Here is a 24949-nt window from a genome sequence, read left to right as displayed (position 1 = left end):
TAATTTGGGAGCTCCCAGAAAGGACCCTCACAAAATGTAGCTTAATAGTAATGCATAATGTTAGTAACAGTAAGTTTGCTAGGATTAAAGGGACATGAAACCCCCAAAAAATCTTTTGTGATTCAGATAGAGAATACAATTTTAAACAACTTTCTAATTTACTTCTATTATCTAATTTGTTTCATTATCTTTGTATGCTTTGTTGAAGGAGCAGCAATGCACTACTGGTTTCTAACCGAAAACATGGGTGAGCCAATGACAATCAGTATATATATATGTAGGCACCAATCAGCAGCTAGAACCTAGGTTCTCTGCTGCTCCTGAACTTGCCTAGATAAACATTTCAGCAAAGGATAACAAGAGAAGATGCAAATTAAATAATAGAAGTAAATTGGAAAGTTGTTTAAAATTGTATTATCTATCTGAATCATGAAAGAAACATTTTGGGTTTCATGTCCCTTTAATGGTCACACAATTATAATTTTTTTTAAAAAAAACTAATAGTCGAAAGAAACCCATGCCTGAAAGGGTGAAACATGCGTATGCCTGAAGGGGTGAAACGCACGTAGCAAAGGCTAAACATGCTATCTCAATGAGCTACGGTTCAAAAATGCTATGCTAAAAAGAGAGAGGATTTTTCTTTTGGGATCCATCCAGAATCTCTGCTTTGGGAAAAGCAATAACGCTGCAAGTCTTTAAGGCACTTTCGAAGCATATAGTGACCGGACAATCCCCGTGCCTGGACAGAATGGGGAATTCTGAAATGGACAGACTGCCTTACTACGTATCACAGCAACCTTACCCGAAGAATACTGAGTGCACCGCAGTGAGCTTGATATGCAGTTGGTAACAGTGAGTAACGGCAATAAGCCTGTGATATGTCTTTTTCTGTGAGTCCTACAAAGTCTGATGATCTGGGTCACCTTTTTGCTAACCCCCTGTAGCCTATTAGGGTGATTTTCAGAAGTAAAGGTGAATCGAATATAAGTGTTTTAATCTGAAAAAGACGTCTCCTGCCTAAATAACTCCCAAAGAAAGAATGTTACAGACGTAAACACAATTTGAAGCAAGCTGCTTCTTTACTTAAAGGGACAGTCAAGTAAATAAAAACTTTCATGATTTAAATAGGGCATGTAATTTTAAACAACTTTCCAATTTACTTTTATTACCAATTTTGCTTTGTTCTCTTGGTATTCTTAGTTGAAAGCTAAATCTAGGAGGTCTATATGCTAATTTCTTAGACCTTGAAGGCCACCTCTAATCTGAAAGCATTTTGACAGTTTTTCACCACTAGAGGGCGTTAGCTCATGTGTTTCATATAGATAACATTGAGCTCAGGCACGTGAAGCTCCTAAGAGCAAGCACTGATTGGCTAAAAATGCAAGTCTGTCAAAAGAACGGAAATAAGGGGGCAGTTTGCAGAGCCATAGATACAAGGTAATCACAGAGGTAAAAAGTATATTATTATAACTGTGTTGATTATGCAAAATTGGGTAATAAAGGGATTATCTACCTTTTTAAACAACAAAAATTGTGGTGTTTAATGTCCCTTTAAAATAACAGTGACGGCTGGGACAGTACTTTAATACAATATAAATACAATACACGGCTGGACATACTTTGATGGCTAATAAGACTTTTAACATACAAGCATGCAGAGCTATTAACCTTGGACAAGCTGAATTGTTTTTGTATATTTATAATTGTGTGACCATTCATCCTAGCAAACTTAAAGCCTGTGACACACTGCACGCTAAGCAACGCGCAGCTAGGGGAAGAGGTGACGCGCGGACATTCGCGAGCAGTGTGTCTTGGCTCTTCACTCCTTCGGCGACAGTTGGCGTGGACTCGCGTAGCCAAGCGCTGAGAGATTAATAATTTCATCTTCAGCCAATCGGCTCACGCGTATAAACACGCGCGTCAGGATGCGGGCAGCCAATCAGATTCCTCCAGACAAATGAGCTTCTGTTGAGAGGAATTGATTGGCTTGCCGCTCTTTTAGATTATTTCAGGGGCTGGTGCCTGGGTGTTGGTAGCTGAGAAGGAGGGAGGCCACCACAAACCGGCGATTTCTCAGTGTAGTACTACTAGAGTAGAGTAGTGTACAAGCAGCTGTGATACCTGTACTGCATATAGCAGGTACAAGCTAGCATGCTTGTGTGAAATACCCATGTAAGGTTAATGTGCTATAATTATTAAAAATGTTATTGTGATTTTTTTTACCACACAAAAATGTACTCATTTTGTAACTTTTTTGTACAGTACAAATAAAATAAAGTTAATCCAGTGTTGGGAAAAATAAGCGATCCAAGCCCAAAAATATATAAAAGATTCAATATTTATTCCAAACCTTTTAAAAACATACAAAATTGTATAAAAAGTGGTAAAAAAAAATGTTTTTTGCACCTGTTCTCTATCTTGTTTTTGCACAACTGTGCTTACCACTTTTTATACAATTTTGTATGTTTTTAAAAGGTTTGGAATAAATATTGAATCTTTTATATATTTTTGGGCTTGGAGCGCTTATTTTTCCCAACACTGGATTAACTGTCATTTTTTGTGCGTGTGCAGACGCACTGGGAACATTTGTTGCCGCCCAAGGATAATATCTACATTATACTATATCCATACCCTCACTCCATCAGTGCCTATTATAATTTTGGATTAATTATTACATACCCCAGGGGCGCTCCGTTGAGCAGGTTTGTTCACATCACAAATAAAATAAAGCAAGCTGATAAACAAATGAATACATCTTTGTTTGGTTGAAAAAAATCATATTACTGCTTGATTATTGCATAATATACACCATACATGGATATTGTACAAAACCAAGCAGTAGTTGTGGGTCAAGTTGTATTGGATTTTCGCCTGCACATCCAAAAAAATGTTATAAAGTTTTTTTTTTGCTTTATGTTTTAAAGGGACACTCAATCAAAATGAAGCTTTCATTATTCAGATAGAGCATGCAATTTTAAACAACTTTCCAATTTACTTCCATTAACAAAATGTGCACAGTCTTTTTATATTTAAACTTTTTGAGTCACCAGCTCCTACTGAGCATGTGCAAGAATAAGTGTGTATGCATTTGTGAATGGCTGATTGCTGTCACATGGTACGTGTATGCATTTGTGATTGGCTGATGGCTGTCACATGATACAGGGGGAGTGGAAATAGACATAACTTTTAAAATTGTCAGAAAAAAATCTACTACTCATTTGAAGTTCAGACTAAGTGCTATTGCATTGTCTTGTTATCTGGCATTTGTTGATTATGCAAATCTACAGTGTTGACTGGTCCTTTAAACACTTTATTTTAACCCCTTAAGGACCATAGCACTTTTCCATTTTCTGACTGGGCTATTTTTAAATTTCTGAGGTGTTTGTGTTTAGATGTAATTTTCCTCATTTACTGTACCCACACATATTATATACAGTTTTTCTTGCCATTAAATGGACCTTCTAAAGATAGCATTTTATCAGCATATCTTATAATTTTCTATATTTTTTTAAAAAAAAAAAAAACATGAGGGAAAAAAAACACTTTTTCTAATTTTGACCCCCAAAATCTGTTACACATCTACAACCATCAAAAACACCCATGCTAAATAGTTTCTAAATTTTGTCCTGAGTTTAGAAATACCCAATGTTTACATGTTCTTTGTTTTTTGTATAAGTTATAGGGCAATAAATACAAGTAGCACTTTGCTATTTCCAAAACATTTTTTTACAAAATTAACAATAGTTACATTGTAACACTGATATCTGTCAGGAATCCCTGAATAACCCCTCACATAATTTATTTATTTTTTTAGTAGACAACCCAAAGTATTGATCTAGGCCTATTTTGTTATATTTCATGTCACAATTTCACCGCCAAATGCGATCAAATAAAAAAATTGTTCACTTTTTCACAAATTTTAGGTTTCTCACTGAAATTATTTACAAACAGCTTGTGCAATTAGGGCACAAATGGTTGTAAATGCTTCTCTGGGATCCCCTTTGTTTAGAAATAGCAGACATATATGGCTTTGGCGTTGCTTTTTGGTAATTAGAAGGCCGCTAAATGCCGCTGCGCACCACACTTGTATTATGCCCAGTAGTGAAGTGGTTAATTAGGCAGCTTCTAGGGTTAATTTTAGCTTTAATGTAGAGATCAGCCTCCCACCTGAGATATCCCACCCCCTGAACCCTCCCTGACCCCCCTCAAACAGCTCTTTTCCCTCCCCCACCTCACAATTGTCACCGCCATCTTAAGTACTGGCAGTAAGTCTGCCAGTACTAAAATAAAATTATTATTTTATTTTTTTTTCTTAAATTGATTCTGATCCCCCCATACAGCTCTCTAAACCCAACCCTCTCTAAATATTTACCGTCATCTTGGGTACTGGCAGCTTTCTGACAGTACCCAGTTTGCCCCCCAAAAATTTGTGAATTTTTTATTCTTAATATAATAATATATTTCTTTAGTGTAGCTGCCCCCCCTCAATATCCTACCTCCCTCCCCCTCCCAGATCCCTTACACAACATTGAGGATGTCCCCGCCATCGGCTTCGTGCAAAAAAATGTACGCAAAGATCTTGATTTTTCCGCACCCACCCATCCCCCCGGACGCTTCCGTCTAGTGAGGCGCAGATGTGAGAAACTGGAACAGGATGCCGGTACATTGATGGGCCGCCCACCTGCCTCCCTGCTGCTGCTCCCACCCACCAACGATCGGCACCATCAATGCCCGATGCAGAGAGGGCCACAGATTGTCTCTATCTGCATCTGTGGATACAAAAAGGGATTACTGTGATGCCTCAATACCGAGGCATCACTGCAACCCCTTGAAAGCAGTTGGAAGCGATCAGGATCGCTTCCACTGCTTGAAACCCTTGAGGATGTACAGGGTACGTCCTTGGACACTAACTGACATTTTTTGTAGGGCATACCCTATACATATACGTCCTTGGTCCTTAAGGGGTTAATAAAGTCCTTGCTAACTAAAGGTGCAATATACAGTATAATCTATATAAAAATAGAATGGAACTTGAACCATTCTCAGATTATATAGATTATACATAGCACCTATAGTTCTCATAGTTTATAAATTTACCCAACATAAGGACTTGTTTTAAATAACATCAGGACTGTTTGTAGCTATATATAGCACAGTGTAATTTTCATTTCTGTATTCTGGCCCCATACTTGACCAGTGATATCAGGGCTGTTACAGAATGAAGAAATACAATAAAATAAATTACACTGTGCACTATATAGCTACCAACAGTCCTGATTTTATTTAAAGGGGCAGTCAACACCAATTTTTGTTGTTCTTTAAAAACATAGATTATCCCTTTATTACCCATTCCCCAGTTTTGCATAACCAACACAGTTATATTAATATACTTTTTTTCCTCTCTGATTACCTTGTTTCTAAGCATCTGCAAACTGGCCCCTTATTTCAGTAGTTTTGACAGACTTGCATTTTAGCCAATCAGTGTTCACTCATAGGTAACTTCACGTGCATGAGCTCAATGTTATCTATATGAAACACATGAACTAATGCCGTCTAGTGTTTAAAAACTGGCAAAATGCATTCAGATTAGAGGCGGCCTTTAAGGTCTAAGAAATTAGCATATGAATCTCCTAGGTTGAGCTTTCAGCTAAGAAACCCAAGAGAACAAAGCAAAATTGGTGATAAACGTAAATTGGAAAGTTATTTAAAATTAGATGCCCTATCTGAATCATAAAAGTTGTTTTTGTACTTGACTTTCTCTTTAAAACAAGTCCTTATAATCTATATAATCAGAGAATGGTTTATGTTTCATTCTTTTATTATAAAGATTATATATAGCACCATTATTAGTTCTCATAGTTTACTAATTTAACAAACATAAGGACTTGTTTAACCCTTTCATGACAAGGCTATTGCGAGATTTCAATTATGGGATCAGGTCTGGGGGGCTTCCCTATATCGCTAGGAACACCCTCGAAAGCGCGATCAAGTCCAGGAAGCGCAGTTGGCTTCAGGACATCCAAAGGCTATGATGTTGTATTTTGTCCTAACAGCGCTAAAGCCCAGTGCCGTTTGGATGGAATACAACGGCATAACAGGGGTAAATTTTAAAATAAAATCAGGACTGTCAATTGGGTGCATGTGAGTGGACATGGATGTGTTTTGGAACTTTCAATAAAAGTGTGATTAATTTAATTTATTGACTTAAAGTTTAAAAATATTTAAATTCTTGAAAACAATTAAAAAGTGTATTATTAATACAAATAAAGATAAAAAATATTTTAACATTAAAAAAAAAAAAAAAAAAATTGTTGTAAGATGGCTGTTGAAGGGGTGGTGATGTGAGAATTAATCATGAGTTCCTGCTTGTGTATTTGGTATATACATATAAAATGTATTCCTAAACCTTTCCAATTTTTTATTTGAGTGTTCAGTGGCTTTATTAAATTTTATTTGTTTTTTTTCTGCTTTATTTTATTCAATAGAAAAACATTTATCATAGAAAATGGCCTTTTCGCAAAAGTGTGGTTGGGATGCAGATATTCTGTTTGTTTTGGAAGTTGAAAAAAGACCTTGTCTTTACGACATGAGAATAAAAGAATATCGCAATCAGAACTTCCGGCAAATGGCATGGAAAGAAATCAGCGAAATTTTAAATATCCCAGGTACAGTATTCCTGTTTGTATGGAGATCTTTCATAGAATAGTCATAGAAACATAGAAACATAGATATTGACGGCAGATAAGAGCCATAGGCCCAGCAAGTCTGCCCCACCTTACCTAACAGTATAAACTTATCTAGTTCGTAGGATAGCCCTATGCTTGTCCCATGCATTTTTAAAGTCCCCCACAGTGTTTGTTGCTACTACCTCTTGAGGAAGTTTATTCCATAAATCAATCACTCTTTCTGTAAAGAAGTGCTTCCTCAAATTACTCCTGAATCTACTACCCTTTAGCTTGAGCTCATGACCCCTTGTTCTTGAATTTTCCATTTTATGTAAAATACCCACAGCCTCAGTTTTACTAAACCCTTTAATGTACTTGAAAGTTGCTATCATATCACCTCTTTCCCTTCTCTCCTCTAAGCTATACATATTTAGGTCATTGAGCCTATCCTGGTAAGTTTTATTTTTTAGACCATGTACCATTTTGGTAGCCCTCCTTTGCACAGATTCAAGTTTGTTAATATCCTTCTGAAGATATGGCCTCCAGAACTGCACACAATACTCAAGATGAGGCCTAACTAATGATCTATAAAGTGGCATAAGAACCTTACTATTTCTGCTGCAAATACCTCTACCAATACATCCAAGCATTCTGCTAGCCTTACTCGCTGCCTTACTACATTGTTTACTAAGTTTTAAATCATCTGAAATAATAATTCCCAAGTCCTGTTCCTCGTCTGTAACAGTCAGTAAAGTGTCATTGAGTCTGTAATTAACATTTGGATTTTTCTTCCCTAAATGCATTATTTTACACTTTGCTGTGTTAAACTTTAGATCCCAGTCGTTTGTCCAATCCTCCAATTGTTGTATATCACTTCTCATTTTGTCTACCCCCCCTGGAACATCCACTCTGTTGCAAATTTTTGTATCATCTGCAAAGAGACATACTTTCCCCTGTAGCCCTTTGCTGATATCGCAGATAAATATGTTAAACAAAACAGGCCCCAGAACTGACCCCTGAGGAACACCACTAGTCATAAAAGTGTTTGTTGTAAAAAGTGTAACTTAAACAATGTTACACAATGTTACATATTTTTGTTTACTTATTTTGTTATGCAGAAGCCGCCTGTCCTGCCAAGTGGAAGTCCATAAGAGACAAATACCTCTGAATTTATAAAAAAAAGTGGATCGGGAGCAGACGTTATAATAGAAGATCCCACATGGATTGTGAGCAAATATCTGAGTTTCCTCAATCCTTGTTTAAAACCAAAAAGGTAAAACTTCCTATATCATTGTATTAAAGTTATAATCTTAATTTCTGTGTTTAATTATTTTATTATATAATAAATAGAAATAGTTTAATAATTATTATAAATTCAGTTTATTATTTTATTTATGAAAAATGTATTAAAACCATATTATCTTTTTTTTTAGGACTACAGGAAACTTTAGTGAGTTTCTATCAAGAGAAACTCCTCAGACCTCCCAGTCAGAGCCATCAACGCAGGAGGACACCTATATGCTATCAGGCACAGTGCAGGACATGACTGAAACCATCATAATGGAAAATCCAAGTTTGGAGACTTATATTGAGTTAAATCCAATTGTCACAGACAGCGCAGAAATAGCTTCACAGAGTTCCGACATGACAGGTTGGTGGTCAATTAAAATTTAGGATTGTTACAGTGCAGTATAATCAGGGTAAGAATATTGCATTTACAGCAAAAATATTTTTATGTGCTTTCAGATTCTGCTACAACTTCAAGAGATGCTGTTCCTGGAAAACGAAAACGTCTTCAGCAAAGCACTATTGAAAAGGTTTTGGAAGCTTTAAAAGTACCAATTATTCTGCCTTCAAATAAATCAACAATGGAGTCGGGTGCAGACAGGCTGTTTCTATTAAGTCTGTTACCTGATTTTATGAGGATTAATCCGCGCATTAAAAATAATGTTAAAATTGAAATCATTAAATTAATAGATAATGCACAAGAACATTGATGCACCGGTTCTGAATGTGTACAAATGTTACTTGCATTTTGTTTAAAAATAATATTCAAAGTTTTGTTATTTTTTTGCATTCAGTTTACATTAACTACATGCCAATGTAGTTTACAGTATGTGTGTATATATATAAAACACAAAAAGGGTACAGGACAAATGGCTACTATAAATGTGTTTTTATCCATGGAAAAAAATTATCAAAATTTTCATGGGACTCAATTACAAGGCAGTATTTAAGGAGGCAACCGGTAACAAACAGCGGACCTCAATTGTGGACACCTCCAGAATCAGATAAGTGTATGCTTATGGCTTAACATAGGAATATAGCTGCTTTCACTTGCAATATGGGGGGTTAGCCTGGACTGACTCCCACTGCTCATTTGGCTTGTTTGCTGTTTTCACACAACATCTTCAGCAATAAGACGTACTATGCTTTACTAACACGCATGCAGCTTTGGCAGCACTTATCCCATTTTGCATACCTTGGACTTATGCTAAGTTTGGCGGAAAACAATACCGCTATATGTGGAAAATCATCCTGGTGTGATTTGGTTGTTTTCTTCAGCAATACACTCTTGTGAGAATTTTATCTCAATATATGCAGGCATCTCTATGTAAACTGCTGTGTCTCTATGTAACTGTTGTACTGAGGCAATTCATTATGGAGGATGTATTACTATGTTCCACTATCTATCTTTTTGCTAATAACCATTGCAATAGTTATTCTTCATACTTGTATGTAACTCACTATCTATCTTATTGCTAATAACCATTGCAATAGCTATTCTTCATACTTGTATGTAATAATTTGTAATTGTTACTATACTGCCATTATTTTTGTTCCTGAAATCTTTACAAAGCACCTATCACTGCTTAGATCCCTAAAAATTTACCTGTCCGGTAATTATCCCTTGTATTGACTTGGGTACCGTGTACAGCTTGGGTGTAGCAGTGTACTAGGTGTCTTTGGATTGTATTTTTGCCAATATTATGATTATGATGTGCACATCTTCAGGGTTTTAATTGGCCACATGTACTATATTGTTTGTTCAACATACTTTACTTTGTGTTGCTAACATATACCCGAGGCCAGCGCACAACTGGCCTATTGCTATGTTTGGCCAGTTAGGATTTACTTCTTTCTGTACTATTAATAAATTATTTTTTGTTCTCTGTGATTGTACTGGTCAGAGATTCATTCCATTTGTTTAATTTAGCTACGCTTTTGAGTTATTTTTATAAAAAAGAGTGCTTGATTCCCTATCTATACAGGGCCTTAGGAAATTTTGATGGTCCTCTTGTTGTTTGTTGAAGAATATATATATATATATATTTTTTTAATATTTATACCTGTATAGTATATTTTCTTTTAATTTGTTATTTCTAACTGGTTCTAGAGCGTGTTTAACAGTTATAATATTGTAAAAAAAAAAAGGATCTATATATTTTAATAAAATCAATTGGCAATAACTATTTTTTTTTTTTGTTTGTGTATGCGAGTCTCTGTTTTTTGGCCCCAATACACAACAGTCATTAGCATACATAAATAAAAAAAATAGTTATTGGCAATTGATTTTTTAATAGTTAAACATTTATGTATATATAATAAAAATTATTTCAAGTTTTGAAACTGTTTTGCATTAACTAAATGCACTTTATTAAACAAATAAATTAAAAGTTTTTATACAATAAATTTGTCATTTCAACAAAATGTGCCTTGCCCTCATTCGATCTAAAATACTTCACAAAAGTTTCTCTTGTTTGATCTGCTACTTTACTATAGCTATTGGCACCCTGTCTACTTAATCCATGGACACAATCTGCATCCACTTCTTGCCTCCATCGTCCAGATATTATATTTCCATTTGCTTCCATTTGGCATTAAAGGGACATGAAACCCAAAAAATTTCTTTCATGATTCAGCTAGAGAATACAATTTGCATCAACTTTCCAGTTTACTTCTATTATAAAATTTGCTTCATTCTCTTGGTATCATTTGTTGAAGGAGCATCAATGCACTACTGGTTGCTGACTGAACACATGGGTGAGCCAATGACAATTGTTATATATATGCAGCCACCAATCAGCAGCTAGAACCTAGGTTCTTTGCTGCTCCCGAGCTTGCAAAGATAAACCTTTCAGCAAAGGATAACAAGAGAAGGAAGCAAATAAAATAATAGAAGTAAACTGGAAAGTTGTTTAAAATTGAATTCTCTATCCAAATCACCAAAGTAAATTTTTGTGTGCCATGTCCCTTTAAGGCCAAGCTGTGTAAACACAGCCAGCAGAATAAATTACACTCCCAGTGGGGTACAGAAGAGATAAGGTAATAAAATGTTAACTTTCCATTGTTCTCTCCAAGTATTGGTGTTTGGTTAACTTACAGATATGAGATCTAATTATACCTACAAGCTCAACACTTTTTATTAGTTTGTGGCCTCAAAAACACAAATCAGGTCATTTATATACACAAATAAACCTTAAAAAGAAAATATCATACATTTTATATTCTGCAGCTGGTAAAAAAAGTAATTGTAAACATATTTTATAGTATACTGTCCCTTTAATGTATATTTGTAATTTGATTACATAAAACACAAATGTATTAACCTGACTCAACCACTCAGTAGAGGTATCCATGACTAGCAGAATCTGTAGAGGTAAACATGAAAAACTACAGACAGCACAGACAACAGTGTAGACAAGCTGCGAGGCGTGCAGCGCGAAGTGAAGCTTGCAAACTTTTCTTGCTGCTTTGCATCGCCTCGCGCCGCATCGCTTGCAGTGTGTCACAGCCTTTACTGTTACTACCATTATGCATTGCTATTAAGCTACATTTTGTGAGGGTCATTTCTGGGAGCTCACAAATTAGCATTATTATTCATGTTTATTTAGCATAGACTATCAATTGATATTTCTTTGCTTTAATTTTGTGGTTAGTTTAACCCTTCACCAATAATTTATAATTTTGAAATCATTATTTTTGTGCTGGATAGGTTAATCTGCCTCTAGGGGGATGACTGTTTGTTTCTGCATCCTATAGTATATACATATGTATTTACAAATATATATATATACATATATATATATATATATATATATATATATATATATATATACTTTAAAGCCCTTTCAAATCAAATACTTTAAAACATGAAAAAAAATGTTTAATGAATTTTAATATTTTATGTGTTTTAATGTGAATTTACTGCAAAATATTTTACATTTCAATGTTCTTCACATGTTCTTTATATTTCTAAATATATATTCCTATATATTTCTATCTGTATGTATCTATACCTGTGTGCATATAAATATATATATTAAATATGTGCATATTCAACAGTTTTGTGCGCTGCTGAATGCGGAAGTAGAGGGCTGCGTATGGTATTCAGCTCTTTTTTTAGCCAAATATTGTGAAAGTGAAACACACTAAGACCTGGATTTGCAGGGATTTTATTGTGTTTTACTTGCACAAGAGGATATTCAGCTCTGAAAATGGCTGAATAACGAATGCAGCCTCCTACTTCCATATTCCGCAGTGAACTAAACTGACAGATGCACATCACTAATAATAATATATATACAGTATATATACAGTATATGTATAAATATATATAGGTATAGATATATATTTTGGTATAATGCTGTATCGGGTTAGCGCTCAAGCGTTGTGTTCATGTTTTTGTTTTCGTAACGTGCTCAATTGAAGTGTATTGGGCAAATGCATTAGCGCAGTCACATTGTACGAAGTCCTGAAGTTAGCGTGCATCAGGTTTCGCTCATGTGTAAACATTTTACTTTCAACTTGTAATACGTGCGCAGTTCCATAAACATAGCAATTAAAGGGACACTGAACCCATTTTTTTATGTCATGATTCAGATAGAGCATGCAATTTTAAGAAACTTTCTAATTTACTCCAATTATCAATTTTTCTTCGTTCTCTTGTTATCTTTATTTGAAAAAGAAGGCATCTAAGCTTCTTTTTTTTTAGTTCAGTACTCTGGACAGCACTTTTTTTATTGGTGGATGAATTTATCCACCAATCAGCAAGGACAACCCAGGTTGTTCACCAAAAATCGTCCGGCATCTTAACTTACATTCTTGCATTTCAAATAAAGATACCAAGAGAATAAAGAAAATTTGATAATAGAAGTAAATTAGAAAGTTGCTTAAAATATCATGCTCTATCTGAATCATGAAAGAAAAAATTTGGGTTCAGTGTCCCTTTAAGTGAGTGATTTTTTTTTAAAGCTAGTAGGACATTCTCACTGCATCAAGAAGTGCAGTTTCTTCAGTTTGGAAACATACTGTAGGTCCTTCACCAATAAACATTAAAAAAATTCTTATAAGATACCATGTTTATAGAGAAATGTACTATATCCATGACAAACTTTCCTAACATTCCTACAAATCTGGCTTATATTTTCCAGTATCATTTGGCAGACTTGTTTAATTTCCTCTGCCCTTTTTTTTAGTAATTTTGTTCTATATTTTCTTCTCGTTATATAAAATTCAGTTATTTAATAGTTTGTTTTTTGAGATTATTGAAGGTACAGGTACTAAATGGTCTCTATGCTACCTGAATTTATCCTACTTTTCTCATAATTAGTTTGTTGCTGTAACATGTATTTATATTTCTTTAGACAATAATGTTTAATAATTTGTTAGAAAAATGTTAAATTTAATGTAAATTCATAACAGAGTAGTATAAAACAAACATAATATTCCATGACCAAAAATCTAAAATGTGGCAGTCTATTCCAGATTATTGTGTCTTGGGTATGTAAAGTTTAAAAAATAAAAACATAAATATTTTAACATATTTACATGTATAATAGGCCATCAAAAAGGCCTAGAGATCCCCAAGACCCATTGTTTTAAAACCCAGAAGCCCCTCTTTAAAATACAGCCCTTATATAGGTTTTAATAGACAGGTGATCGCTGCAGTTATAGTAATCACCTGGCGTAAATAAATATGCATTTATTTGAGTAAAGGCTTATGGGAGCCCCTATGTGCACATCAAAGTTATAAAAATATATACAAAGGCACTAATTATATGAGTATTACTCCTTTTAACTATATTGTTTCGAAAAAAAAATAAATAACACAAACACCCTTATTTAACCTTTTACCGCCATTATGGCATTGTACTCCGTCCAAACGGTGCTGGGCTTTAGCGCCGTTAGGACGAAATACATCATAGCCGTTTGGCTGTCCTGAAGCCAACGGCGTTTCCTGGATGTGATCGCGGTCTGGAGGCCGTGCCTAGCATCATAGGGATGACCCCCTGACCCGATCCCATAATTGGAATCTAGCGATCACATACACGATTGTGGGATTTCAGTTTGTCTACATTGAAACGTTGTTCTGATGTAGACATTATGACCCTATCATGAAAGGGTTAAATTTTAATGAAAATATACATTTTTCACACGTTTTAATTTAGAGTTCTTATTTGTTATGGGAAAAAAACAATATATAAAATGTGTGTGTTTCTGACTGAAAAATGTTCTAAAGTAAGGCTTAAATGTGAACAGCATCTAAAAACTCCAAAACAGCTCAGCAGAGGGGTGGAAATGGCCCAGCAGTTATGGGGTTAAACAACTTTCCATTTTACTTCTATTATCAAATTTGCTTCATTATCTTGGTATAATTTGTTCAGGGAGTAGTAATGCATAACTGGGAGCTAGCTGAACACATCAGGTGAGCCAATGAAAAGACATATATGTGCTGCAACCAACCAGCACCTAGCTCCCAGTAATACATTGCTGCTCCTTGAGCTTACCTTGGTATACTTTTCAACAAAAGATACCAAGAGAGTAAAGCAAATTAGATAATAGTTTAAAATGACCATTGTCTGAATCATGAAAGTTTCATTTTGACTTTATTGTCCCTTTAAACTTTTCTAAATGATTGTGGTCAACCCCATATTAGTATGAAAACAATAAAGCAATAATAAAATGCCCTTATATACCAGAGCTTTATGTGTTTTCTCTTTTATACCCCACTTGGTGTGATGTTGCTGTGCTACTGTTGGTAATTTAATTGACACCAGGATCTTGTGCAAGTAACAAATTCATGCATCAGGATGGGCAACATTTAACAATCCTGTTGCAAATTATTGCAAGAGGATTGATATCCCTGCTAGACCTAGGTGAATACACGGATTGAGCAAATGGCAAGAGGCATATATGTGCAGCCACCAATCACCAGCTTGCTCTAAGGCAGATCTTTCCAAACTTTTCATGTTGGTGACACACTTTTTAAACCTACATCATTTTGCGACACAGTAATTCAGTTGTACTAGCAAACAGGAGGTTAAACTAAATTGTTTTAAGAGATACGGACACATACATAAATTATTATAACAAAATGTATTTACAAGTAACAGTATGTAAGTATGTGCAAGAATTAAAAAAAGTTTAATAACACCAATAGCTACTTACTATTTAAATGGGGTGTATGAGATTGATGGGATGAACACAGTTTCTGAATATTTTGTGGAATATTGGATAAAGACACTCACATTTCATCAGCAATGCAATGCAATACTGGGAGCTAGCTCCAAAAATACCCCAACAATTTTAATTCTGACTTTAGCTCAGCGTTTAAGCTGCTGCCCTCAAAGATCTGCAAGTCCGACTGACTACTGCCCACACTGCAAACACACTGCTATCCTACTCACTGACTACACATGCAGTCATAAGCCGATTTTTGAGACTACACATGCGTTCACGAGCTAATGTGCCGCCAAAGCCACCAATGGGAATAGTTTCAGTTCCCACTGAGCTGCGCCAATAGGTGAAGATGATCTGTGACCCACTAGGTATCAATCATGTGTCAACCATGTGATATGCATAGCAGGCAGACGGCAAGTCGGAAACCAAAAAAAAAAATTTAAAAAAAAAATTCAATTAAAAAAAATTTGTGCTGAAGCAGGGACACACCTACACACTGCTGCCGACACACTAATGTGTCACGACACACAGTTTGGAAAGCACTGCTCTAAGGGCTAGATTTATCAAAGCCATTCTCCTCTAATATCGTCCAAAATAACGCATACAAACGGATCCTCATATTTATCAAAGCACTCTGCGCCTATAATTTCGCAAATCTGAAAGAAACTTCTTTGCACTCCACTTGCATTCGCCCAGGCGCGCTCCCGAGTGCACCAATATACATTAGTAATAGGCGTAATTTAACAGCCCAACCTACAAATACGCCCAGTTGCTTATTCATCATTGCTTTGCGCCGATAATTTCGGCTGTAATTGCGTGTTGTATATTTCGCGATACAGACTGAGTCAAACACCATTATAATACATGCTTGTACATCTTGTGATGCAGTACTTTACTCTTTTAACTAATTTTTCAAAAGTTCAGCACAAAGAAGATACTGTTATTCCCAGTAATTTGCACTTCCACAGGCGCATATGGTACCAAAAGTTTTATATATATATTGATAAAGTGATATATTTATTTTTGTGTCAACATATGGCACAAACAGCACAGAAACATTATATAATATAAATATTAGATAAATAGTTACCTAAAAAACGTTTTTTTAATAATCAAAACATGGCGGCGCAAATATATATAGGGATGTACTGTGATAAATAGGGAGTAAATGCTTTTTCCTTTTTCGACAGGCGCAATTTATCATTATTACGCCCCAGCACGCTTTTTCCGAAAGGCGCAATTTATCATTATTATGCCCCAGCTCGCCTGCGCAAAGTTACGTCTATTTTTTTTATAAATTTAGGCGCACATGTGCGCCTCTCCGGAGGCGAGCTGGGGCGCAGTTACAGGCGAAGAACATACAGAGTTCGCCTAGCCTTTGATAAATCTAGCCCTTAAGTAGTACATTGCTGCCTCTGAGCCTACTTAGGTATGCATTTCAACAATGACACAGAGAGAACAAAACAAATTATATAACAGAAGTAAAAATTCTAATTTCTTTAATATTACATGCTTAATCTGAATCATGAAAGTTTAATTTTGACTTTACTGTCCATTAAAATAATTACCAATTTTGTTTTATTTATTCAATTTTTAGATAAAAATGTGCACCATTTATATTGGTGTTAGGTTAGGGTTATATATATATATATATACCTCAAGGTTGATATATTGCCAATTGTGTAACGCCAGGTACAGAGAGCAAATTGTTCTATTTACTTTAAGAAGCCAGACAGGAATGTCTGGCTTCTATTAAATCTTTATTTGAGGAACATCTTTCAGTAGTCTAAACTGAGAAAAATGTTGTAATTCTCGAGGTAAAAAACATCGTATTTAGTGGAGTTTATTGTGGATCAAACGCTTAGTAACATATTTTGCAAGACCCCCATGCTTACCCATGTGTACAGTATACAACATGGGGCAAATGGTATATATATTTACAAAACCATTTCCCAATTAGAGTAGCTGGTGTTACAGATACAGTTAGTAAAACTAGTCTGAAATCAACTATACAGTTGAACATGTATATTGTGCTAAACAAATAATGGAAGTGTTTTTCTGTGAAATTCACAGGGCTTTGCAGTTTCACAGATCATCACAGAAGCAAAATATACACAAAGACGTGTTCTTTGTTATGTATAAATTTCATTGATTTCTATATTTATAATGTCGAGTTACTATGAAATTGATATAATTACATAGCTGGAAGACAGTAAAAAAATAATTCGATCGCCCTTATGTAAAAAAAATATGTAGTAGTGTCGCGTACTAATAAAACGTGTTTTTTTGTTGTTGTTTTTTTTCTCTCTCTCTGTAATATTACGCTGGATTGCTGGAAGTTGGTGACAAACGTGCCCTTTCCTATTCCTAATAAACCATTCGAAATTATTTTTGGCGCCTTTAAAAAAATAAAAATAAACAGCCGACCTCGACAACAAAAGCAGCGTGCAGCCCCCTAGCTCCGCCCCTACATCCGTGCTCTTTTGTCCTCTGTCAATCTCTTCCTCCCTAACCAGGAGACTGATTTCTATTGGTGAGTCTCTTTGTCTAGGTACCCGGATGTAGATGACTTTATATAAAAGTTGGTAGGCTGCGCGGGAGCTGTTCTACTTTCGAACAAGCTAATTCAGAGAACAACGGATTTGTGGAACTGTGTGAGAGGGTCATTGTGTTAAATCATGGTAAGCCCCCCCCTTGTTTGTTGCTGAGGGCGCTGTGCGCTTTTTGTGTACGCGCTTTTTCTCCTACACGTATGTCTGTGTAACCGGTTGTTCCGGTGGTTAATCATTTGTTGGCCTTTTTTGCTGCATCATCATAGATATAGCGAGGCACTTATGTATTTTTATATAGCAGCTCTTCTGGTTGGATAACTAATGGTTTAGCGTTTGTGTAGTTACTATAACGCGTTTAGATCTCGTTCGCTTTAATGGACCTATGCGGTGTGTAAAAATAGATTTATTTTCTGTTTCTTTTGAGTTATTTAAATGTAACCATATTTGCGGAGCGCACAGTTTGCTCATGATTAAGCTAATTAAGACAACGCAAACGTCATACTTAAGTGTGGTTGGGGGGAAAAAAACTAAATTTGAAAACATAATTTTGATTGTAAATGTTGTAGGACGTTACCCAGCCGATCTAAATTAAATATATTGCACTGCTGAGTCTTAATCCAAGCTTTTATTTAGGCTACCGCATTTTCTAAACTTATTCCTTTTTCTGTATAAGAAAACGTAGTACATTTGCTTTGTACGTTGCAAATCCAGCGTGACTACGTAAATCGTAGTAATTTATATATTCTGCTCGTCTATTTTTAGCCCTATATAGTATTCATGTTTGCATGATTTACTCCTCCCTTTACAATCCCGCCTTGTGTCTCCATTGCTCACTTGCAGTGGGTTCTCCTGTTTTGTTTATCTAGGCCCCGCAGCAGCTGCCTCACTCGCTTTGCTCTACTCTCAAACTACTTGTGCACAGCATGTGGGTGCTTTGTTGTCGCTGTTGGTTACAGCTCAGTGCGCTTGCTTCTTATTGGTTCTTTCTTAAATGCGCCCGTGTTCAAAATCAACGAGTGTCCAGGTTTAATGAATATTGAAGTTATATGTAAAGCATATTCTTTATAAAAAAAAATACATATTTTGCAGAATTGCCAAAAAAAATGGCTTTTGTGGAATACTAATTAAAGCTGTAAATGAGTCACCTGGTCCACGATTTGTATGGCTTTCTTTGGTAACTTGCTAGATATTTTTCTGGTGAAAAGGGTAAAGTCAGTGGTTTTTCACTGAAAGTACGGTAGTTGATGTACAAAACCCAGATATTTTTGTTTCTTAATTCAGATGGAGCATGTGGTTTTATGAAACTCTAATTTACTCCTATTTTTCTTTGTTCTCTTACTAACTAGGTAGATGGTAGGTAGTAGAGCTTGGAAGCCGGTGTTTTTCAGGTTCAGCGCCTGGTTAACTTGCTGATTGGTGGCTAAATGTAGCCACCAGTCAGCAGGAGATGTCCAGGTTGTGCTGAACTTAAAATGGTCTGGCTCCTTCGTTCTCTTGCGAATTTGAAGCTTAGAATTTAATAGGACCAATTAGAACGTTGATGTCTTGATTCATAATTCCGGCCCCACGTCACTTCCGGTGACATGACATTAGATGTTGGAGGCGTGTGGCACTCACTGTGCATGCGTAAACGTCCCAACCTCCCAAAGTCAGCTGTTAAGGTCTAAGGCAGCAAAGGGTTGAGGATTTCTATGTGCATTGTGCCTGCGTGCAGAATACCATGCACATGACCCGACTCCTCGCGATCATCTTAAGCTCGATCAGAGGGTCCATGATCTCTACAGGCGAGTTGTCTACAGTGCGCACGCAGAGTAAAATATTAATTGTTTGACAAATATAATAAAATATTTGAATCCCAAATTTTACAGTATAGGGTGTATTCTATTAAACAAATTAATGTACAGTGTCATGTGGCCCCACACAATTTAAGTTGTCTTAGTGTCTATATGGTTCTAGACAAACGTTAAATTTGGCGTGGCCACATGACGCTGTACATTAACTTGTTTAATGGAATCCGTCCTATACTGTAAAATTTTGGATTCAAATATTTTAATATTTGTAAAATTTGTATGTTTTGTTTTCCCAAATCCCATTTTACGCTGCATGTGCACTCAAGGCAACTCGCCTGTAGAAATCATGGACCCACTGATGCAGGTTAAGTTGATCGTGAGTCTGGCCGTGTGTGCTTGCACTGTATTCTGCACGCAGACGCAATGCAGTCTAATGCCTCAACCCTTAGACATAACCGGTTAATTTTGGAAGTTTGTGGCACTCACTGAGCATGTGCAAATAGCTGTCACGTCACCGGCAGTGACACAGTTCCAGAATTTTTATGCGTCAAGACTAAGTTTAGAACACCTGCTCCATATGAATCATGGATAACAATTAGGGTTTAGTATGCCTTTAAAGGAACATGAAACGTCAGGCTCCATGACGAAACGTGTCGGTCAGAGCCTGAGGGGGGTTGTGTAGTCAGTGAATGTAGCGGTGTTTGTTACCGCTCTGGGAGAATATAGTTTTGTTGCATAATCTTTGGCAACAGTATAAATGGGTTACATTGATGCTTTACTAAGTGGCTGATATGCCAGTGATGGTTTGATTTACATCACAACTAGTCAGCGGTCTATACTGCATTAAGATATATGGGAATTGAGTTGGAAATCGTCTGACTGTTAAATCACAGCAGTGCGCAGACAGGACTCCTTTTAGCAAACAGATTGTATGGATGCTTGATACCCTTTCTGATACATCCACATCTACTCCTCAGGTTCTGTGGCCCTCTGTTTTTATTTATTTGTGTTGGAATGTATTAAATGAAGTGGTAGTGATTATCCCACTTTCTTATTCCAATTTAAGTAATTTGTTGTATGTATGTGAAAGTCAATCCTAGCGGCGTACAAATGCTAGGATTGACTATTGAAACAAATAAAGGGGACTTTCATTCAAGAAGTATAAGATTCTTCATGTAAAAAGCTCCTTTTATTTCAATCAATAGCTGTTTTTAGCTGCTACAGCAACCCACGGCTAAAGAAAAAGCTTTCACCTCTTAGCCAATAGCCGTGCATTAAAACCAGATTTACCGCACTGCTATTGGCTAAGAGGTGAAAATGTCACCACTTAGCAAAAAAAAATGTTATTGTCGCAGGCTCCTGTAGCAGCTAAAAACGGCGATCGATTTAAACAAATAAATGAGCTTTCTACATAAAGTATCTTATACTTCGTGAAAGTCCCCTTTATTTGTTTCAATATTCAATCTAAGCTATTGTACAGCGCTAGAATTGACTTTCACTTTATAATAAAGTGTTTGTTTTAAACCATAATTTTTATAGATCGCCTAATTCAGCACTTGGCTTTAAAGTGAAGGTCAATTTTCATCAATGAGTGCCTGGTTTTTAAAAATACTTTTTAAAACAGGGGCACTTTCATTGATGAAAATTAACATTGCACTGGATTTTAAGAAATACTTACCTTTTTCTCCTGCAAAACCGGATCTCAGCCTCAGTTCCTCTGTAGTGACGTCAGAAATGACAAAAACCGGCTTCCTCCAATCATGGCTTGCACCCCAGAGCGTCCAGCTCGTGATGCCTGGCTGTGATTGGAGGAAGCCAGTTTCGTCATTGCTGTTGTCTACAGCAGGAAGAAGGAGGAGGGAGATCGTCGATCCGGCATTGCAGGAGTAAAAGGTAAGTATTTCTTAAAATCCAGTGCAATGTTAATTTTCATCAATGAAAGTGCCCCTGATTTTAAAAGTATTTTTAAAAACCGGGCACTCATTGATGAAAATTGACCTTCACTTTAAAATTGCATTCTTAATCTGAACCTTGTATATTATGTTAGGGACAGAAAATAGAATTTGTGGCATTAAACAACTTTCTGATTTACTTTAACAAATGTGCAGTCTCTCTTTAGAGTTACACTTTTTGAATCACCAGTTCTTACTGAGCATGTGCAAGAATTCAGAGTATACGTATATGAATTTTGGATTGGCTGATAGCTTTCACATGATACAGGAAGTGTGGAAATAAAACTAATTTGTCAGGAAAAAAGAAATACTCATTTGATCACAGTAAATACTATTGCCTTGTCTTTTTAGCATGCATTTGTTTATGCAAATCTGTTTACCGGCCCTTTTAAAGGGACAGTCTGCAATATATATTAATATAATGCCTTTATTACTCTTTCCCCAGTTTTGCATAGCCAACAGTTATATTAATATACTTTTTACCTCTTACCTTGTATCTAGGCATCTTCTGACATCCCCCTGATCACATGACTTTGTATTATCTATTGACTTGCATTTAGTATTGTTTTAACTCTTAAATAACTTTGTCCCTGAGCAGTTATCTATATGGCCCACATGAACAAAGTCTCTTGTGAAAATGAATTAAAAAATCATGTGATAAGAGGCGGCCTTCAAGGGCTTATAAACTTGGTATACCAAGAGAACAAAGCAGATTTGATGGTCAAAGTAAATTGGAAAGTTGATTCAAATTAAGTCCTATCTGAGTAATTTTGACTAGACTGTCACTTTAAGTCGTAATGGGTCATGTTGTTACACTCAAATGGAATTAAACAAAAAATCTGCAAACTTAATATTTTGCAAGACAGATTAAACTCAAAATGTATCCCCATAATATAGCTAATCATGTCTTTTTTTTGTTTGTTTTTTTGTTTAAAGGAGCTTATCTGTCCCCAACTACCCACATTGAAAAGGAATAGACATGCTCAAATGGCATGTCCCTGAATTTCTGAGAAAGCAAAAACATAATCTTTATAATTCTGCTTATAGAAAACATTTGTGCAAATAGATATACTTTAACTTCTGTCGGTCAACTGTGACCATGTATATGGAACTTCCGTTTGACTGCCTAAAGACTAACAGTATAAACTTGTTTAATAAAATATATACTTTTTTTTTTTTTTTTTTTTTTTTTTTTTTTTTTTTCTTCTTAGGCTGGAGGTAAAGCTGGAAAGGACTCTGGAAAATCAAAGGCAGCTTCTATAACTCGATCCTCCAGAGCAGGTTTGCAGGTCAGTATTTCTTTTATTACAGGATTCGCTAAACCCGGGAGCTCCTAGGATTTTACCCCTGGCTCATAAATTTTGGGTTTATTCTCCATATATCTATAAAAAATACCACTGTGGCTCATACTATTATAAAGTTTAATGAATGTGCCCTTGTTTAGAAAGATTATTTTTAGTTACCAGGCACTTATTCATAAAATTTTACAATCACTAAGTACAGTAACTGCAAATGTGACATTTTTTTTGTTTATTTGGTTCTTCAGACTATGAACATAAGCTGCAATTTTTAAGACTCATAACAAATGTAGTTTTTTTCCTAATGCATATATAGATTAGAGAACCTTAAAAGTATGGTGTGGGCAGGATTAAAACTAGCTGCTTGTCTGCAAAATATGCATTTTGTTTAATTTTTATTTTTCCCTTTAGTTCCCAGTAGGACGTATCCATCGACTTCTCAAAAACAGGACCACTAGCCATGGTCGTGTGGGTGGTACAGCTGCAGTGTACACTGCTGCTATCCTGGAATATCTTACAGCTGAGGTAAGCTCATGGCAAGCTTTGTGGTGATGAGAAGTTTTTATAAATTAGATACTGTGCATTCTCTATCTCACTTCTGATGACGTGCAAGAAACATTCATTTTCAAAATGAGTGAAATTGTCACTTGTATCCTGTCTGACAGGAAGTGTTCTAATCTTTCAGGTTCTCGAGTTGGCAGGAAATGCTTCTAAAGATCTTAAGGTGAAGCGTATTTCCCCACGTCACTTGCAGCTTGCAATCAGAGGTGATGAAGAATTGGATTCCCTTATTAAGGCTACAATTGCAGGTGGAGGTAAGTGTGCACTTTATAAGCTTTTTATTTATTTTTTTACTTTGTGTACACAAGCTTTTTTTTTTTGCTTTTTTTTTTAAATCCGGTTTTGTTTTTCCCGTAGGTGTCATTCCACATATTCACAAGTCTCTGATTGGAAAGAAGGGGCAGCAGAAGACTGTTTAGTTGAGGGGAGTATTTGTTCCTGCAATCTGCATACAGAGCTTTCTCATGGACTTACGTAGCCTACTTCTCAGAAGAGACTAGCTTGTTCAGGTTTTAATGGTTTAAGGTTTGAACCACTTAGGCTACTGAATTGGGAGCCCTAATCAATTTTAAGCTGCTTCTTTGGATTCAATGAATTTTGAAGTGGTTCATTTTGGTGGGTTGGTTTTACTAGTTTTTAACATACTTGGAGGCATTCTGTTTTGTACATACTTTAACAGATTGTTCCCTGTAACACTACTTGATTTTTTTTTGTTCAATAAACAAAATGCATTCCTTCTACAGCTCTTGTACTCATTGGTAAACTGCATGAAACACTGGTTTCCCTTTGAATAGTGAATGTATGATATGGGGTGCTTGGCTGTTCAGGATTCATTGTCTCGGCTAAAGTTACGAGAATTGACATGGTTTCAGTAAATTGACAATACAGTACAAATCGTGTTTTTTTTGTTTTTTTTTTGTGTGTGTTTTGCCGCAATTAAAAACAAACCAAGATGTATAAATGACTAGCTGCTGCCTGGTTAAAGTTTGTGTGTGTGTAGGTACAGTGTTAACCAGAAGTCCTTTTTCTATTAATACAGGTCAAAATCCTAAAGGTAGGTAAACCCACCAGAAAGAATGTTCATTATATAAATATGACTGAACAATTTAGAAAAACTTCAAATGTGTACCTGTTAGAAGGGTTTGTATACATTGTTTCCAGGTGACGTCTTTATTATTTTTTTAATTAAGAGTAGTCATAAAGGGACAAAAAAGTGCAAAAGGTTTAACTAAATAGTGGAAGTCTCCAGAACAATGTGTACTCTGGTTATACACATACCTCATTTTCTCATTGGCTTACTAGCTGTTAACATAGCTTCTCTGAACCTGATTTTAGTTAAACCCCTTTGCAGTGGCTATACAGTGTTATGCAAGTAGTGGGGGAAATAACAATTGGATATCCTCAAGCAATTTTGGTTTCTGAACATCAACACTTTCTTGGAATTATTTTATTTAGTTAAGCTATTACTGTTCATTGATTGGTAGATAACACTCCAGCTGGTAAAATGGGTAGATATTTGTAAACAAATTAAAGAGAACATATTTACAGTATACTATACCTTTAAAGCAATGTTTCCCAAACCCAGTCCTTGGGACCCTTACACAGGCCAGATTCATTATATCTTAACTAGAGCACAGGTGAAACAGCTCACCCATCAGCTGATTATTT

The 24949-nt window shown here is 35.8% G+C and overlaps 1 protein-coding gene across 1 annotated transcript; it reads left to right on the top strand.

Moving 5' to 3' along the window:
• Positions 1-17663: 17663 nt before the first annotated feature.
• On the top strand, positions 17664-24021 carry LOC128648130 (histone H2A.Z-like). The gene is made up of 5 exons (XM_053700796.1): positions 17664-17809; positions 22634-22711; positions 23132-23245; positions 23406-23535; positions 23639-24021. The coding sequence occupies exons 1-5, from the start codon at positions 17807-17809 to the stop codon at positions 23698-23700; spliced, it is 387 nt and encodes a 128-aa protein (XP_053556771.1). The 5' UTR covers positions 17664-17806; the 3' UTR covers positions 23701-24021.
• The last annotated feature ends 928 nt before the right edge of the window (positions 24022-24949 follow it).

This window comes from Bombina bombina, chromosome 2 (genome assembly GCF_027579735.1).
Source record: "Bombina bombina isolate aBomBom1 chromosome 2, aBomBom1.pri, whole genome shotgun sequence".
In the NCBI taxonomy this organism is placed as follows: domain Eukaryota; kingdom Metazoa; phylum Chordata; class Amphibia; order Anura; family Bombinatoridae; genus Bombina; species Bombina bombina.
The sequence above is the reverse complement of the archived record's forward strand: the minus strand, read 5'-3'. Positions and strand labels throughout refer to the sequence as shown.